Genomic DNA, 18,162 nt, shown 5'->3' on the forward strand with positions numbered 1-18,162 from the left:
ATCTGCTTAAAAGCATCACATGGAATTCTGCACTAGAAGAAAGAATGGTCCAAGAAAGCTGGTTCATATGCAAGGATCACCTCCTCCAAGCTCAAGATAGTCCACTTCACTGAACAGGAAGTTGAGCACAGGCAGTAGGAGGCCTGCACGAATAAACAAGGAGCTCCTGTCAAAACTCAGACATAAAAATGAAGTATACAGAAGGCTGAAGCAGGAACAGGTAACCTGGGAAGAATAGAGACACATTGCGTGAACATGCAGGGACAGGGCTAGGATAGCCAAAGCTCATGTGGAGTTTAATCTGCTGAGGGATGTCAAGGACAAGAAGGGCTTCCGTAAATAAATCAGTAGCAAAACTAATGCTAGGGGAAATGCGGACCCTCTGCTGAATGGGGTAGGGCTGAAGTACTCAATGCTTTCTTTGCCTCAGTCTTTACTGGTAAGACTGGTCTTGTGGAATTCCAGGTCTGAGAGACCAGACAGAAATTTCTGGAGAAAGGAAGACTTTCCCCTGGTCGAGCAGGAACAGGTTAGGGGATGTTTAAGCAAACTGAACACAAGTCTGTGGGCCCTGGTAAGAAATACCCACGAGTGCTGAGGGAGCTGGTGGATATCACTGTAAGGCCACGCTCAACCATCTTTGAAAGGTCATAACAGTTAGGAGAGGTGCTTGAGGACTGGAAGAAAGCAAATTTTCTTCCAGTCTTCAAAAAGGACAAGGAAGAGGACCCAGGAAACTACAGGCCAGGCAGTCTCAGCTTGATCCCTAGAAAGGAAACAAAGCAACTAAAGAAACGGGATAAGGTGGTGATCAGGAGCAGTCAGTATGGATTCACAAAGCAGTAACCATGCTTAACCAACCTGAGAGCCTTCTATGAAGGAATGGCGAGCTGGCTAGATGAGGGGGGAGCAGTGGATGTTGTCTATCTTGACTTCAGGAAGGTTTCTGACGCTATCTCCCATAACCTTCTCATAGGCAAGCTGAGGAAGTACAGGCTAGTGAGTGGACAAGTGAGGTTGATTGAAAATTGTCTGAATGGCAGAGCTCAGAGCATTGTGATCAGTGGTATAAAGTCTAGTTGGAGGCCTGTAGCTAGCAATGTACTCCAGGGGTTAATACTGGGTCAAATCTTGTTCAACTTATTTATCTGACCTACATGAAAGGTCAGTGTACCCTCAGTAAGCTTACTGATGATCCCAAATTAGGAGGAGCAGCTGATGCACCAAGGGCTGTGCTGCCAGAGGGATCCCAACAGCCTGGAGAAATGGGCAGAAGGGAACCTCATGAAGTTCAAGAAAGGCAAGTTCTGGGTCCTGCATTTAGGGAGGAATAACTCCATGCAGCAGTACAAGCTGGGGGCTGACCTGCTGAAAAGCAGCTCTGCAGAGAGGGACAAGTCCCGGTGGACAACAAGTTGACCACGAACCAGCAATGTGCCCTCGTGGCAAAGGCAGCCAGTGGTATCCTGGGCTGCATTAGAAAGACATTGCCAGCAGGTTGAGAGAGGAGATCCTCTCTTCAGCACTGGTGAGGCCGCATCTGGAGTACTGTGTATGGTTCTGGGCTCTAAGCTATGAGAGCGACTGCAGCAAAGGGCTACTAACATGATTAAGGGATTGCAGCATCTCTACTATGAGGAAAGGCTGAGAGAGCTGACTCTGTTCAGTCTAGAGAAAACAGGACTGAGGGAGGATCTTATCAGTGCATATAAAATTCTCATTTTACATGTACACTAAAAGACTATAGAGTAATATAAAATTATAATGTAATCTCAGCAGTATTGCAGGTGGCTCTAAAAAAGCGTAAGCTCAATCTTCATTAGCAGTCAAAAAAATCCCAAACAAAGAGAAATTTAGGAGTCTAAATCCATTCTTTGCACTTTCATTCATCATTAGAGGTAAACTCCCTGTGATTCAGAGTACAACAAATGGACCTGTGTTGTGCCTAAGAAATATAAAACTTGTCAACGCTTTTCTTTTACCATTGTATTAAATCTCTGCAGTAGAACCACTGACATCCCTGGATCTTACATGTTTATTTCCAGGCTGTAACATACTTCATGCAGCAGAACAAGTGTCCTTCTGATAATTAAGTAGATGAAACTGAACAAAAACTGTACGCTGCAATAAACTCAGACAACACACAAAAGATGGAAAAAAAACAACTGCTGTTGAGGTTGCCTAACAGCAGTAACTCCATCTTTGATCTCTCATTCCTCTTTCCTTAATAACAAATAAAAGAACAACTTAGAAAGATCAGCCTAAGGATTAAAATTTGTAACTCTACTGAACACCAAAACCCATGGATATAACAAACTTACTGGTTTTATAGAGTACAGTATAACGCCCTCCCTTGCAGGCCATAAGGTAGCTTGACACGGGTGGTTCATCACCTCTTTTCTCCTTCCTCATCCTTTCTTGGTCACTGAACTCCCTCCATTCCACTGGTACCTATCATCTTATTGCAGAAGTGGTCTCATTTGTGGCTATTCTGAGTAAGAGTTACTACTTCTGTTTGCAAACACTGCCCTTCCTATGTTCTTAAATCCTTATGGCTAGGACAGAATACCACCAGAGGACAGGAGTTACTGGAAAAGTAAAAAGTAGAAAGTATTACTACAGCTCTACAAGTGAGCATAGCCACTCCTCATATAAAAAGTGTTAACTGATCATTCTGGAAAAAGAGAGATTTGGAGGAGGTTATAACAGAGGTGTGTAAACCTCTTGAGTGGCTTGAAGAAAGGAATAAGGAATAATTGTTCAGTCCCTTCCAATACAAAACCTAGAGAGCATTAAATGAACCTAGAGATAGTAGATTCAAAACAAATGGAAATACGTGCTTCTTCACACTGTGTAAGTAAAGCTAGGAAATTTACCACAGAGCATTGAAGGTCATAAAAGCACACACAGGTTCAAAAAGCTAGTAGACCAATTAATGAAACAAAAATCTATCAAAGAATACTAAACACAAAGGCCAAGTCAAAATGTCTTGACACACAAATTCCTAGTGGCTGGGAGAGTATTCCAGAGAAACACCACTGCATACTTTGCCTTCTTCTTACTTTCCCCCCAAGCACTCACAGGTTGGCCATCAAGTTGGGAGAAGTGGATTAGCTATGGGTCTGGCTTGGTATAGAAATTGACACATTAAGAAGAACTGAAGTCGTGGAAAGCGAGATCAAAGAGAGATAAGCAGTGATAATATTGAGAAGGATGAGAGATGCTGCTTTAAGGAATTTTGAAAAGTTCTGCAGTAACGATCTCAACCACTGAACATGCTATAGGGAGAAAGGGTGAATGAACAACAGGCAGAGATAGTTCTACCCAAAGCCAGGACCAGTGGTCTGAATGACAATGGGGAAGACAAACCATCTACTAAAATTTATATCATTTGCATGGCACAAGCATCCAACTACAAAATCCTGATGGTACTAGCAAATACAGAATGAAAAATCAGGAAATACAGAAGGAAAAATCAGTGGCTCAGGAAATACAGAAGGAAAAATCAGCAGCTCAATCAGATTAACACTCTATTTTTCCATTCCTGAGACAGCATGTTTCAGAGTTAAAAAAGGAGCAGAAGATTCACAGGTGAACAGCAAAATAAAAGGCAGTCTCTGAGCAAAGACTGAACATTCCAGGCCTAGGCTTCTGCAATGGATGAAGTACAGGTGAATGCTTGCAGCTAACAACTGATCAAAAAGAGAGGTGAACTTCAATTTGTGTTCATGAAATCCTAAACTGCACAGGGTGTCTGACCAGTCTAGGATACTGTGAGCAAAGGTGATACTAGAATTGTTGGTGCCAAAGTGTTAAGTAACACCGGAGAAGTCAAAGGATTAGTTACTGATTCACGATCTTAATAGTGATACAAAATTTTAACATCACAAACATTTCCCTTTGTTTTATAAGCCACCAGGAGTAGAGGACAACACAGAACGAGCAAGCTTGATAGCAGCACAAGGCTCATTAGGAACCATATATGACTGGGAACTCCTGAGCTGAACCACCTAGAAATTTACATTGATTCAGCTTTTGATCTCCTCACAGATTTGCAAGTATGACTGCATCCCCTAAAAAAATTTCACCATTGAAGTAAGAGTAGGTGCTCAGTAAGATTCTGAGAAGATAAAGACTTTAATGGAAACTGGGCCAAGGACTGCCTCACATTTTTCCTGAGCAGAAAGTCTTGCAGGATCTTTGCTCTGATGCCAGACTGGCTCAACTAGTATGACTCAACACTATGGTTGCTAGAAATACAGCCTTCCTCCAGGTAGCAAAATACTACCGTATGGGTTAGCAAGAAGGATTTTTATGCTGCAAACTGGACAAAGACCTGTGGGAAGGCTAGTCAGAAAGGGAAAGAGGAAAAAAATAAATGAGGGAGGGAGGCAGGGAAGAGAAATGTACTACTTCCCAGTGGATGCTGAGAAGCAAGATAATGCCTGATCCTTCTCACCTCAGACACTTAAAACTAGCGAGGGAAGCAATAAGCAAGATTATACCATCCCTGTGGAAAACATGGAAAAATATTTTGTCTTGAGTGGTAGAGAGCACAGTTGCTCATTACATGAACTGCTCTATGTCAGAAAGTGAAAGTTTTGGTTAAAAAAAATCACTGACAGCAGCATAATCTTTCAAGTGTATCTGAATCAAAAAGAAACTCCTCTATCTCTGTCCAAGTAAGTAAAGAAAAAAATATATATATTTACACATACACATGTATGTGTATATATGTGTATACACATACATGTATGTGTATATTTCATAGAATCGGTAAGGTTGGAAGGGACCTCTGGAAATCATCTAGTCTAACCCCCCTGCTCAAGCAGGGTCACCTAGAGCATGTTAGACAAGATTGCATCCAGGCGGGCCTGGAGTATCTATGAACAGGAGACTCTACAACCTCTCTGGGCAACTTGTGCCAGTGCTCTGTCACTCTCACAGGGAAGAAATTCCCCCTCACGGTCAGGCGGAACTTCCTGTGCTTCAGTTTTTGCCCATTGCCTCTTGTCCTGTCACATGGGACAACTGAAAAGAGTTCAGCCATACCCTCCCTTCGGGTACTCATACACACTGATGAGATCTCCCCTCAGTCTTCTCTTCTCCAGGCTGAAGAGGCCCAGCTCTTGCAGCCATTCCTCACAGGGCAAATGTTCCAGCCCTCTGATCATCTTTGTAGCCCTACGCTGGACTCTCTCCAGTAGCTCCATGTCTCTCTTGTCCTGGGGAGCCCAGAACTGGACACAGTACTCGAGATGAGGCCTCAGCAGGGCTGAGTAGAGGGGCAGGATCACCTCCGTCGACCTGCTGGCAACACTTCCCAATGCAGCCCAGGAGACCATTGGCCTTCCTGGCCCTAAGGGCACATTGCTGGCTCATGGTCAATCTGTCATCCACCAGCACTCCCAGGTCCTTCTCTGCAGAGCTGCTCTCCAGAAGGTCAGCCCCCAGCTTGTACTGGTGCCTAAGGTTACTCTTTCCTAGGTGCAGAATCTGCACTTGCCCTTGTTGAACCTCATGAGGTTCCTCTCTGCCCAACTCTCCAGCCTGTCCAGGTCTCTGAATGGCAGCACAGCCCTCTGGTGTGTCAGCCACTCCTCCCAGCTTGGTATCATCAGCAAACTTGCTGAGGAGCCACTCTGTCCTTTCGTCCAGGTCACTGATGAGTAAGTTGAACAGATGATACCCAGTACTGAGCCCTGCGGGACGCCACTAGCCACAGGCCTCCAACTAGACTCCACGCCACTGATGACGACCCTTTGAGCTCTGCCATTCAGCCAGTTCTCAATCCACCTCACTGTCCACTTGTCTAACCCACACTTCTTGAGTTTATGTAGGAGGATGTCATGGCAGACAGTGTCAAAAGCCTTGCTGAAGCCAAGGTACACAACGTTCACTGCTCAAAATCCAGTGGCATCATCTGAAGGCCTCAGCAGCGGGCAGAAATGCATTGCCCTCCTGGGTGGCTCAGTGATCGGGGGCTTTTGGTTTTGGCTTCCCCAAGATAACAGTGGAGGGGTTGAAAAAACAGCCCCCTGTTTCTGCCCAGTTTCAAACCAGGGACCTTTCGCACGTGAGGCAAACATGATAACCAATACACTACAGAAACACAGCGCAATTTGGTTGTAATTCAGTATAGTCTTCTGTATCTTAATTAAGATAAAAAAGTATCTTAAGTCTGTATCTTATTAAATAACCAGAGAACAAAATGTGGGGAAACATTTGCATTTAAAAATATTTCCTTAATTAATTGGCTGAAAAAAAAATCTTCAAAATCGACAGATAGCTGTATCAGTTTCAGCTCTAGTCCATTATGGGAATTAGTGCCTCCTACTTTCATGATATTTCAGAAATACATTATAGAGATTTCTGAACACAGAGATCCTACCTTCTGATCCTCTGTTCTTAACCCTGCTTGTGTAAAAGGCCTTTCATCTCCCTCCCCATCAGCAGTTGTTGGCCTCTTTAGCTCTTCTTCATATCTCAAGGAACAGGCACTTTCCATCTCTCCATCATATGTCTCATCATAGCAGTATATAGCTTCAAGAATATCATCATCAGTAGTGAACAATATAGTATCCCCAAAGTGCTCTGGAGCTGAAAGCAACATACAACATTAAAGGTAGAAACTACATAAAGATTATATACATGTTACAGAAATCCAATCTGGTCGCTAAGTGTGTTAACAATAAAAATTAGCTCTATCTGCTACTTAACTTCACAACGTCATTAGAGAATGCATTAGTAGATTTGTCATTACATTTTGAAATTAAGAGGATTAAATACTATAAAAAGCACCAGCTTCGTTTGAAGAGAAAGATGATAATAAACAAGCTAAAGGTATTTGCTTATACTGTGCTGCTGTTTCCACAAAGAAAATGAGGAATGGCATCATACCTCCAGACAAGGTTCCTGAAGCTTTTGCAATTTCTCCTTTAAAGATACATTGTTTGTCCAACTCCATTACAATGTCTTTCACACCTCTGAAAGAGTGTATACGAGACTTATTATAATTCCAAATCCTTATCATAGCTACTTGACAGGGATTCACAAAGTCAATATAGATAAAGTGACGTTTTCCAGGGGTAAATGGTGCTAGCCAGAGATGCATATCATCCTGTGTCCGATTTACCCCATCAATTAGGTTGGTTATTACTCTGGGATCTTTGCCATAAGCTGGTAAAATATTTATATCAGGTGGTTCAGCTGTTATTTTTGAAATCTGAACGGGTTCTCCTTTAGAACTGAAAACTTCAATTCCATTAAGACCAACATAATGCCTATCTCCCCACGTTGTTTGAATGTCTATTACTAAGTGCTGCCCATAAGGCAAAACAGGGATTTTAAAATCGCTTCCATCATCTGTCTCCATACAATTTTCTTCTTCTAGCCTTTTTGGTAGTGTTTGTAGTCCATCTTTTCTCACTAGCTGATATTCTCCAAGTCGGTTGATTTTCTGCTGATGGAGAAACTCATCAAAGATATCCCCTTGAAAATCCATATTAGAGATTCGACCACGATGGGAATAATTAAACTTTACCAAGGAGTTCCAGGACTCCTGGAGAGTATGTTCTTGTTCACTGCGCCATCTTGCTTTAGAGGTTGCCATGCCCTTGATAAAGAAATCTTCATCTGAAAAAAAAATCACATAAATATTAAATGCATAGACAGGACTGGAAACAAAACACTTTAATGCAAACTTCAGAAAGTTGTATTTCTCATGTTCATGTTCCATTACTACTAAATTCTGTTATCACTTTTATATTGCTTCCCAATCACAACATGTCATAATTTGCACCCTCCATTTAGGCTTAAATAAAACAATCACTTTCAAATACTGAAAAGAAGAGTATATAGCAATATAAAAAAAATGCAACCAAGTTTAAGACTAAGAATTCTTGACTCCAATAATTCATCATTAGTGAGTTTCATAATTTAAGGTCTTGAGCAAAACCTTTAAACTCTAAATCTTCTGCAGGAAATAGCCGTTGATAACTACATCCTACCTGCCTCCACGACAATCTGCATTCCACATTAGATTTCAAAGATGACAATCTACTATTTTGCTTCCATGTCTACATCTATCAGAAGCATCTTACACATATGTCACATATTAAACCAAGATCAAAAAAGTAAGCATTAAAACTCATTCTTCTCCATTGCTTTTATACATCTTTCTAGCTGTGGTAACTGTAGTCTTTTCATCTTTAAATAAGTATTACCTTTTTCAGTATAAACACACAAAAAAAAGAGGATACAAGTAAACACTGTAATTGTACAGACTGACAGAGGCATAGTTATTCAGTAAGATGGAAGCTTTTAGACAGCTTCACCTCATATCATCTCAGCAGGGAGAACTTCCTGTCTGGATGCCTAACTTTAAGAGATTAGATGGCTAACAAAAAGTAAATCTGCATTAGTAACAGACTGTACTTGCACTGAGCAGTCCAGTTAATTAACTAGACTGTCTGCTAGTTGATCCAAGGCTTTGGTCCAAACAAACAGTTACTGGGTGGGTGTCACATCAGTTTAAAACTCCTGTTTGCATTTTTGCAGAAATGTCAAAGATCAAGATCTACAGAAGATCTCAAGTACTACTGGCTACAGAGACCATCGGAAAGAGCTGAGCTGGTTAAGTTTTTAATGCACTAGAGATCAAGTGGTCTTTTATGTCAAAATAGGCTGAAATGACAAAAATCACTTGATTGTCCATCTTATCTTCCTACCCTGTATCTGTCTTATCTGTGCACTCTGTCCTGCCCATATTCTTCAAAGCACTTGTTGCCTTTCACTACCATCAGTGAAATGTTCATGGTTAGGGCATGGGGCGAAGATTATCTAGGTAAGACTATGCAATAAATAGCATTAGTGAACTAAAACAAATACATTTTTGGTTGCATCTGTAAGGATTTTGCACTGTTTCCCTCCCCTGAATGCATAATTTCTGTGAAATACACACTCTTACACATTTATAAAACTCTCTAAATAGAGCATAGAAAAAGTGACAGTCTTAGTGAAAATCTTCAGTTAGCAGAAGTTAAGGATTGCACCAACTTATCAGAAACATTTTTCCCCCTCAACTGAGGGGTTTTCTTCTTTTTCTTTTTTTTTTTCTTTTTTTTTTTTTTTTTTTTTTTGAACAACTTTATTCAAAGCTAGAAATGCAAATGAAAACCCCTCAGAATGATGGCTATAAAGATATACACTATGAAGCATACAATAGTGGGCCTGGGTGGTGGGGGATGCTGCTAAATAGGACCTTGTGCTTAAACAAGGTCGATTTTTTAAATAAATTCAGCATTAATCCACAGAATTGCAGGTCATCTTCCCTTCAGCTGTTGCCACTGCCTTTGGCAGGCACAGGCCCCTGCGCACGGTGTTACCGTTTGTCACTGATGAGTGAATGTTCTGAACTCCTCCTCTTTACCTTGCTGCCGCTAGTGCTACCAACTCACCACTCTTCCTACAATCAGCTACAATTTGTGTTGCCATCCTCCTCCTGCACAAGATCTCTTTCTTGGCTCCCACGATCACAGTAGCCTAAGTCACTGCATCGTTATTAGCAATCTTCCTAACTGCTTAGTGCGCTGCTCAAGTGAAACTGGGAGACTGCAAAGTAGAAGAAAAGCAGGCTAGGAAAGACATTCGTGAAAGCAAGCTAACAGAAGGAATGATAAAGAGGAGAGATGAAAAGCACTATGCAGGAGAGAGTGACCTCAAAGAGAGAGAAGGAGAATGAAATTGTCAGCCGCATCCCCTTTGCTTCTGTTACTTGCAGTAAGATACTTCAACTCTGTATCCTGAATGCAGGAGTCCAGACTACCAAAATCCCAGCTTCCTGCTGCTAAGTAGAGCGACTGCAGGAAGGACAGGATGATTTGGTCTGATTTTTATGAAATACATAAAATTAATTTTCATTCTGTGCATACAAAAGTTAGTGTGTTACTCTAATCTGTTTAACAGGTAGGGCATGAGTATGAGTACTAACAGATGCAATTTAACAACTTACCTAAAGGTTTTGCCTCCGTAATTCACACTCAAGTACACTGAAAGCATCAGCCTGGGACTAATCTGATTGCTTATGCTGTTTTCTTTTTTTAATCTTAAATTAGTGGAGAAGTTCCATAAAAATCAGTATCATCCTAATATTACACTGATCTTGAGAAGAACTAAATAAAATAATTTTGATGACTTTTGACACTAATCTCAAGCAAAAACAATCCCCAAAGAATTGTTCAAGTAATAAGGGATATAACCACTATTAGCAAACATAATTTTGCAGGAAACCGGTCTCGTCAAATACTTTATTAGCTGTATTTCTTAGTCAAATGAGGCTTGCTGATTGTGCCATCTGTCAATCCTGAAGGCTAGGTAAGAGAAACCTGAATCAGAAGGCCTAGAGAAGGGAAGTCACACCTAGGAAGAAAATACTAGGTCACCACTGAGCAAAGTTTGTAGATGAGGCAGACCGGTGGCACAGGAATAACAAACAGCAAATGCTGAGCAATTCTACAGACTGCTCTGGATCATTTTGAAAACGGGCTCTTGCATTTCAGTAAAGCAGAAACAATGGTTTGAAAGATAAAGGCTTCTATGGATTAATAAATCTCTCAGGGGTAACTCAGAGTAAATGCAGAACCTACAAGGACTAACAAAAAGAATTGGCAAGGAGAACTATGTCTAAGATGTCAAAGTGAAGCGATAAACTGGGAATGTCCAAAGCAACTAAAAATAGTTAAACGGAAAAAGGGAAAAGGCTCTTAAAGCAGTGCAAGTCCCAAACGTAAAGCCCAAATACTCTCCTCACTTCCCAACAACAGTGATGATGTACAAGGAAGGTAACAGTAAAGTATCTAATGGGAATGCTGTGGGGATAAAACCTTAGAGGAGCACAGTGGGAGCAAAGCATGCTCTCCTTGAGACCACCCTGGGGAGGCTGCTTCATTTCCATCCCAAAACTATTAGGGAGCAGATAATAACAAAGATTTTCAACAAAACTGTCAATGATGCATTTTCTTCATATAAATGAAGAAAAGCAAATGTAGTACTGAACAATTACAGACCCATTGGCCAGATTTTACTTCCGTACAATGTCCCTGAGTGCACATTAAAGCAAATGGTTATCAAGAATAGAAATACATGCCTACTGCAGTTAAATACAAAACAATGTTGTCCCAACAGACCGCTTTAAGAATAACTTTTAACTTTGCATCTTTCCCAATGATATAAAACAATGATCCTAATGTAAGACTAATAGTCATTTACAATGAAGGACAATTGAGATCAGAGTATAGATTTTAAACTAGATGGGTAACTACGTAGAACAGGGATGTGACCTGTATGCACAGGCTAGAGATTAAAACCTGGTCATTCCCCACCCCACACCGCTTCTTGAGAACAGGAAATACAGACGGGCAGAAAACATGCCCATTTCAGAGAACTTCAGTCACTTGTAAGTCACTTGCTTAGTCAAATCACTGTTCATACATATACTCACAGGGTATGCTCGTAATACTTCCCAGATCCTCACAAAGCCACACAATCTACCTGGAGAAGATGCTAAATAAATAATTACCATTTTAAAATATCAAAGCTTGAAAACTCGAGGATGGAGCAAGAAAATTATTTGACATCTCTTGGCATTCCACAGCTCCAAAGCACTTCAGCAGGACTCATTTTCAGTGGGAGATTAACCGGTTTGTAACTTACAGGCTACATGAAAGAGCGACAACAGGAGAAATAGAGCTCTGAAAGGAATGCAGAGGTATCGTGGCAGTAGAGGTCAATGGCAGGCAGCTTACAACATTTGGCATTCCTTTCAGTGCCTAAAATTCATTGTTTATATTACAGCCACATTCAGGAACAGTGATATTCCTGCAATAAACTCCACATGTATATGAAGACTATCCCGCTTGCAGACATTACAAATTGCTAGCCTTCCACATGCCTGAAGGAAGTGTATGAGGTATGCTACTCGGAGTCCAGAACTAATGACGCTACAAACGTACACAGGAGTGTCTTTAATCACCAAGCTTCCCATCCTGCAAGTAAGACGCACTGTACAATTTCTTTTGTAATTACACTGAACTGCATCTTGGGACAACACGAGCAAATCAATCAAAAAAAAAAAAAAACCCACAAATTCTTTCTGCTACCCCCGTTGTGTTAAATCCAGTTCTAACAGTTCTAATTATAAACAGCAGTCATGCTTCCTTGCTGCAATCACACACTTCATTTCCCAGATCATTCTAAAAACCTCTTCTTTATCTGTTCCACTTCGTAATCAGCTTTCCTGAATATGGATGATCAGAACTGCGAAGTTTTTCAACTGAAGTCTCATGAGCGCCTGTCTTGCGATGTTAGCATTTCCATAACTCTAACGGAAATACTTCTGCTGATACATCCTTAAAGTGCCTTGCTACATTCATGTCTAGCATGTCACTAGCATTTCATAATCAGTCTGAGATCAGCTAATTAGCCAAGATCTTTCTCTTCCTTGGTCATTTGCAATTGATTATTCAAGCTTACAATTTAATTTTCTGTTATTAGTCCCCAAATGACCTTGCAACCAGTACGACGGAATTGCATTCCATTTATATTACTGCAGTCCTCAAGTACATCTTTCTGCACAATTTTTCAATCCTCTTAACTCACAATATGCCAATTTATGCTATTTGCAAATTTTAATCAGTATACTTCCACCAGCATTTTCTTTGCACATTGAAGCAGTTATTGAATACAAATTGTACGATTTTATAGCAACATTAACTCAAACTAAGTAGGCACACACATGGTATTTCTAATTTCCGTTTTTCTTGTTAGTCTTCATTAAGAGACCAAACACATGCTGTGAAGTTGTACCAGGGCCTGTGCAGCCTCCCCTTTGTCACTTATTGCTATTAGGAAACAGCAGTTCCCTCAGCCCCATACCAATTAAACTCCACCATTCTTTGGGAAACACTTCAAACCATTTCCCTGTTGTTAATGCTCACTCAGCTCCACTTTGGAGATAGCCTCACTCTACACAGTACAGTACAAATAAAACAAAAGTAGCTAGGTGGCATACTATTTTGCCAGGAACAAACATCTTAAGAGTTTTATTTTCAATTTTTTCCATAAGAGTCTTAAGCACGAGATGACTAAACGTCCTCTGAGCAGAAGTGGAGGAAGGACATCATAACTAGACCCCTGATAACCCTCAGGTGATAGTTCACATTAATACTCTGAAATCATTACTGTTTTAAGGCTGAACAGAAGTTATTACTGTGGGACTTGTTCACAGTTTCCATAATGCTGAGAAGTTTTTAAACTAACAGAGGTAGTGTGAAATGTGAACGAGACTGCAAACACAGGCTCTGGTGAAGGTAAGATGGCATTCATCCTACCTGTTTAAGAACTTTTTTTTTCTTCTTTGAGCCATAATTTCTGATAGGCTTAAAAAAATGCTGTTTTCCCCACAGAGAGCAGCAAGAGAAGGAAATTCAAATATTTTGAGTTTAGAAAGAACTATTCTCCTCACCTTTGTCCAATAACATTATACAGTACCTGCCATGGAATTTCAATTGGTATTCCTGCATCTAAGCAGCTTTCCTATTTCTTCAGACTGTATTTTTAATGGAATCATCCAAATACAATGTACAATATGCTACACCTTCACGGATATTGTTCTGATGGTTAATTACACTATATCTACACTCAAAACTTGCAGTTTTGTAATATCTTCTTCCAATTCTCTGGGCCTTGTTTTGCCTTTTTCTGCCAGATGCCATTAGTTTTAAGAGAAGTTATCCAATCCTAAAGAACTATAGAATGTCTAAGATTAAATAGCCCCCAAAAGAGAGTGACACATGGTTTGAAACTGGAAAATGGAAATTAAAAATATACTCTGATAATGGAAATCCAAAAAAATTTGGTTAAAGGCCAAAAAAAGTTCAACTTGTGGTTAACAAGTTCTATTTTAGTGTTAGAGTTATTGAACACAGATATATTACCCACACTCAGAAGTTTCTTAGCCACAGATTGTTGGGAGGTTGCTAGAAAGCAGCAAGCGCCACCAGAACTTGCCCAGTTCTCCTGCTCTTCCCTAGGGACACTCTGTTGGACACTGCCAGAGGCAGAATACAGCTACATAGATCTAGCCATCCACCCCCACCTCCAACAGGACACAGCCAAATGTGAACAGATTTGGAGAAGGATGACCAAGATAACCAAAAGCAGGGAGCAGCTTCCACATGAACAATAGTTACATTGATTAGAGTTCATAGATGAGCAGAGATATGAAAGAGGTATGTGAAGTCATAAGTGGAAAAGGAAAAAACAACAAGGTCAATTTTCCAACCGTTATGGGTAAGCATTAGGGTTATAGAACAGATCTCACAGGTGACAGGGCCAACACAAAAGACAGTTCTTCACCCAACAGATGGTTAACTGGGAATTCTCTGGGTTCAAAATGCTGACTGCATTGTTTCATGAGAGGAAATAAATATATATATATACACACACACATATACATACCTGTCAAGGCCTACTAAATGGAGAGACCCCACCTCTGATTTAGGAAGTCCATAAGCCCCACACAGTGATAGGTTGGGACAGCATATAAGGAAAGGACTGCTTGCTAGTACTGTTCTTACCTTGCTCCCCAGTCATCTCATAACAACCACTTTCTGAGAAAGGATGCTGAGCAAATGGTATTTTAGCATTGGCTCAGGACTTACAGTGATGGAGCTTTGCTCTCTCCCAGGAGGGCCATCCATATGCATATCATAAAAAAGAATTACATAAAATACATAACATATGCAGTGAAGTTTGTGTTGCTGCAAGATCTCTTGCTGTTTTGTTTCCAGTCTTTTATTTAATTTTAGCATGCATCAAAACAAAGGCTAAAAGAGAATATAATCCAGTAAGAGAAGCTTTACATGCCATATTGTGATTTGGTCAAGTCTTCAGCTTTTAATGTAGGGAAATCACTTAGACTGCTTGTCATAGACCCTCAGTTAAATTACATATTCTATGCACTCCTGTTACAAGTAGGTTTCAATTCCTTAACACACAACAAAATCTGATTAAAGGATCTATAAAATAAAATATAACCCAGAATGGGATGAATGGCATTGAAACAAAGAAATCAAAGATTTAGGCCTACCAAATACAGACCTGTATGACATGGCTCAGGGATTGGCCTACAAACTTCCATAAGCCACCTCTATCACAGAGAGAAGGCTGAGAATAAGCTAAGCTTGGTTAAAACAAGGAGATCAATGGCAAAAAATAGTATCTTTTACTTGTTCTCTTCTGTAAAGTATATACCAGAGTAAAGTTACAAACATCTAGGAAACTGTAAATTTTTTTATTTTTATTTATTTATTTATTTATTTTAAGAACTGGACTGCCTAGGTGAAAGACAAAAAACCCCACACATTTGTTTCTGCTTATAAAGCAAAATAAGGGATAAAAACTGGCAATTTCAAAAGACAGATTTGAGAGCATACAACCTTTAACTTATCCCTCTTTTCCAGATATTACACCATGAAGAAAACAGCAACCACACTGTAAGAAACTTCCTGATGAAGTGAAAATGTTGCATATTTTTGCCTTGTATAGCTAGGGCTAGAGTCACAGCTGGACAGATCTCTCCTCAATAGAATTGCCCTTTTAGTCTTGTCTTTAACACCACAGGTTCTGGTTTTGTTTAATGGTATTTAATCTCTTGTTTCTGCCAAGCTGCGTAGCCTGACATGCAATCATCCAAGCAAGGAAAAGCATGTAACAGGCTAGTTTTTTAAAGTACATATGGTGTTCAAAACCAGTGAGAAAGCAACGTTCATCAGGATTGCTAATAGATGTAATTTTCTAAGGCAGTATTAAGAACAGAAGCAGCAAGCTCAGACTCCACAAGCAAGACAATTTGAGGTAGCTTAGTCCTCAATAAAAAACAGCCAAACAGATAAGGGCTGCCCTTAGCAGTTATGCTGCAACTGATCTGCTATAAAGAAAAATAAAAAGAAAGAAAAAGAAAAAAAATACACTTTTGCTTATGTTTAGTGTAAAATATCTGTCTCTAGCCTAAAATGTCTCAGTCTAGAATTCCTTATTCTAGCGTCCCCATAATGAGAGCACATTGTACTACTTCCTAAACGAAGTTTGTAAATTTGTGGTGTGCTAGGTCACACAATTTTCAGATTAAATAACCCATTAGCTTGATATCTGTATCTTATTTCCCTGTATTGTGTAGACAAGAGATGCACAAAGAAGGTGAGAGATGTAAGAGCAGAAATTGCAGTAGGCAGCCAACTTTCCTATTGCAAAAGGCATAAAACCTACTGCAGAAGGAAAAGTTTAAGTTTACTCACTACCTCAAGGCCACATTCTTTCTCGATCTTCCTGCAAGTTTTCATCAATATTAGCAAATATTTTGCTGTCTGCAGGACTGTCACTTTATAGAACATAAATACTGAAATTCAGTCTTCAGTGTTCTCTAAGTAAATTTTAAAATACTAATTCAGAATATAAATTTTTCAGGAAAAAAAGTGCTTTACATCACGTGAAGGTCACAGAGAAAGACTGAGTACTGAAGTATGCACGAAAAATCACATAATTCACTGTCTATACTTCCAGAAACGGAAAATACGCAAAAGTGCTTGCAGTGAGGTTGCTATTGTGAACTCTTACCTTTGAGTGCTGAATCACGTTCTACAACATTTACAGTGCTTAACCCCTCCTTTCTTCCATATTTGACACTTCTCCTTCCACTTGTAGGAAACTCTAGGTTGCAGCAATGTTTGTTAGAAAGCTGCTCCAAAACATCCAAGCCACCACTGCTATTTTTTCTGGTTAGCATTTGTGACTTCTCATCTTTGTTTGCACTTCTACTGCCAGATCTTCCCAATTCATTTCTCTGACATTTGACACCTTCATTAGTCAGATCTGAAAAGTTTTTCAGGATTCCACCTGACTGTGTTTGAAATCTCAACCCTAAACAATGCTCTGTAGCAAGCCAGGAAGGCTTCTGCTTACTGGAAATACCTTGATTTTTCTCTGTTACTTGGGACGGTGACTGTAACCAAGAAGGAAGTGCACCTGAAGATTCAGGCAGTTTTCTTCCCGTTAGTTTTTCTATTTCCTCACTCAAAATAAGTTCTTCATCAGGTGGACTATGCTCCACAACTGTTGTTACTGTTGCATCCTCTTTGGTATCTTTCATACAAACATGAGACGGTAACATTTTTAGATCATCCTCCAACTCAGTTAAGTTTTCCTTCATAAAGCTGACTGAGTTCATCTTAACCTCAAGGTGATTTTCTTCTGGCAGAGGCTTCCAGTACAGCGAAGTATTGTTTGGTTGTAGGTATTTTAAATATCGGTCCTCTTTATCATCTGTGACTGCAGCTCTATTTACTTCCTTCCTTTCATTCAAAGGATGTGCAGTGATGTTTTGTCCATGATGTGCAAGGTCAATTGCAGTACTACAATCAGCGATGAGATCTCCAGAGCCTCTCTCTAATTCACCATCAAATACCAGGTTTTCATCAACATATAGCTTCACTTTCTTTGCTCCTACATCAAGGTCCTGCAGAAAGAAAAGTATGAAGCTTTCCATTACGCTGTTCAAACATTAGATATTACTGTTCTGAAATTCTGACATATGAGCATATAATCAATACACAGATAAAAACCATTAAAAACTCCTATCAATAACATGCTTTTATCTATTTACTAATGTAAAGTTCAAAGAAGTTGAAAATTCTATGGAATCTTTAAGATTTTATTTAAAGACCCTCCTAGACACTAGTGTGAACCATTTTGGCAGCCACCTAGGTAATAAAGGTTTAAATACTTAAAAAAGCTCAAACAAACAAGCCAAGCTTAAGCATAATGGCATTTCACTCAGAAGTATATTCCAGAGGCATAGTTTGGTACAGTATCTATATGACTTACCACTGTCATGACATATAAGGTATAAAGCAAGCAAACACACAGATCAAAGCCATCAGATCAAAATCATGCCTGATCAATCTGCTTTTTCCTCACAGTTTTTGAATAAGATTGTCATCTGTCTCAATAGGCCATTCCAATGCTTTCCAAGCCTTTTCAGTTGAAAGTCCTTTTATCTCAAACACAAAACTCTACCACTCACAACTTAATCTCTTACGTTCTGTT

The 18,162-nt window shown here is 39.8% G+C and overlaps 1 protein-coding gene across 2 annotated transcripts in view; it reads right to left on the reverse strand.

The window, feature by feature from the left end:
* The window catches only part of KATNIP (katanin interacting protein), a 79,933-nt gene that overhangs the window by 27,101 nt on the left and 34,670 nt on the right, over window positions 1–18,162 (reverse strand). For both annotated transcript variants that reach the window (XM_062587981.1, XM_062587980.1), the window contains exons 14-16: window positions 16,675–17,572; window positions 6,901–7,635; window positions 6,392–6,600 (exon numbers count right to left, since the gene is read on the reverse strand). In XM_062587981.1, the coding sequence (XP_062443965.1) occupies window positions 6,392–6,600; window positions 6,901–7,635; window positions 16,675–17,572 (1,842 nt within the window). The remainder of the gene's footprint in view (window positions 1–6,391; window positions 6,601–6,900; window positions 7,636–16,674; window positions 17,573–18,162) is intronic.

Source organism: Rhea pennata, chromosome 15 (assembly GCF_028389875.1).
Source record: "Rhea pennata isolate bPtePen1 chromosome 15, bPtePen1.pri, whole genome shotgun sequence".
Classification (NCBI taxonomy): Eukaryota; Metazoa; Chordata; class Aves; order Rheiformes; family Rheidae; genus Rhea; species Rhea pennata.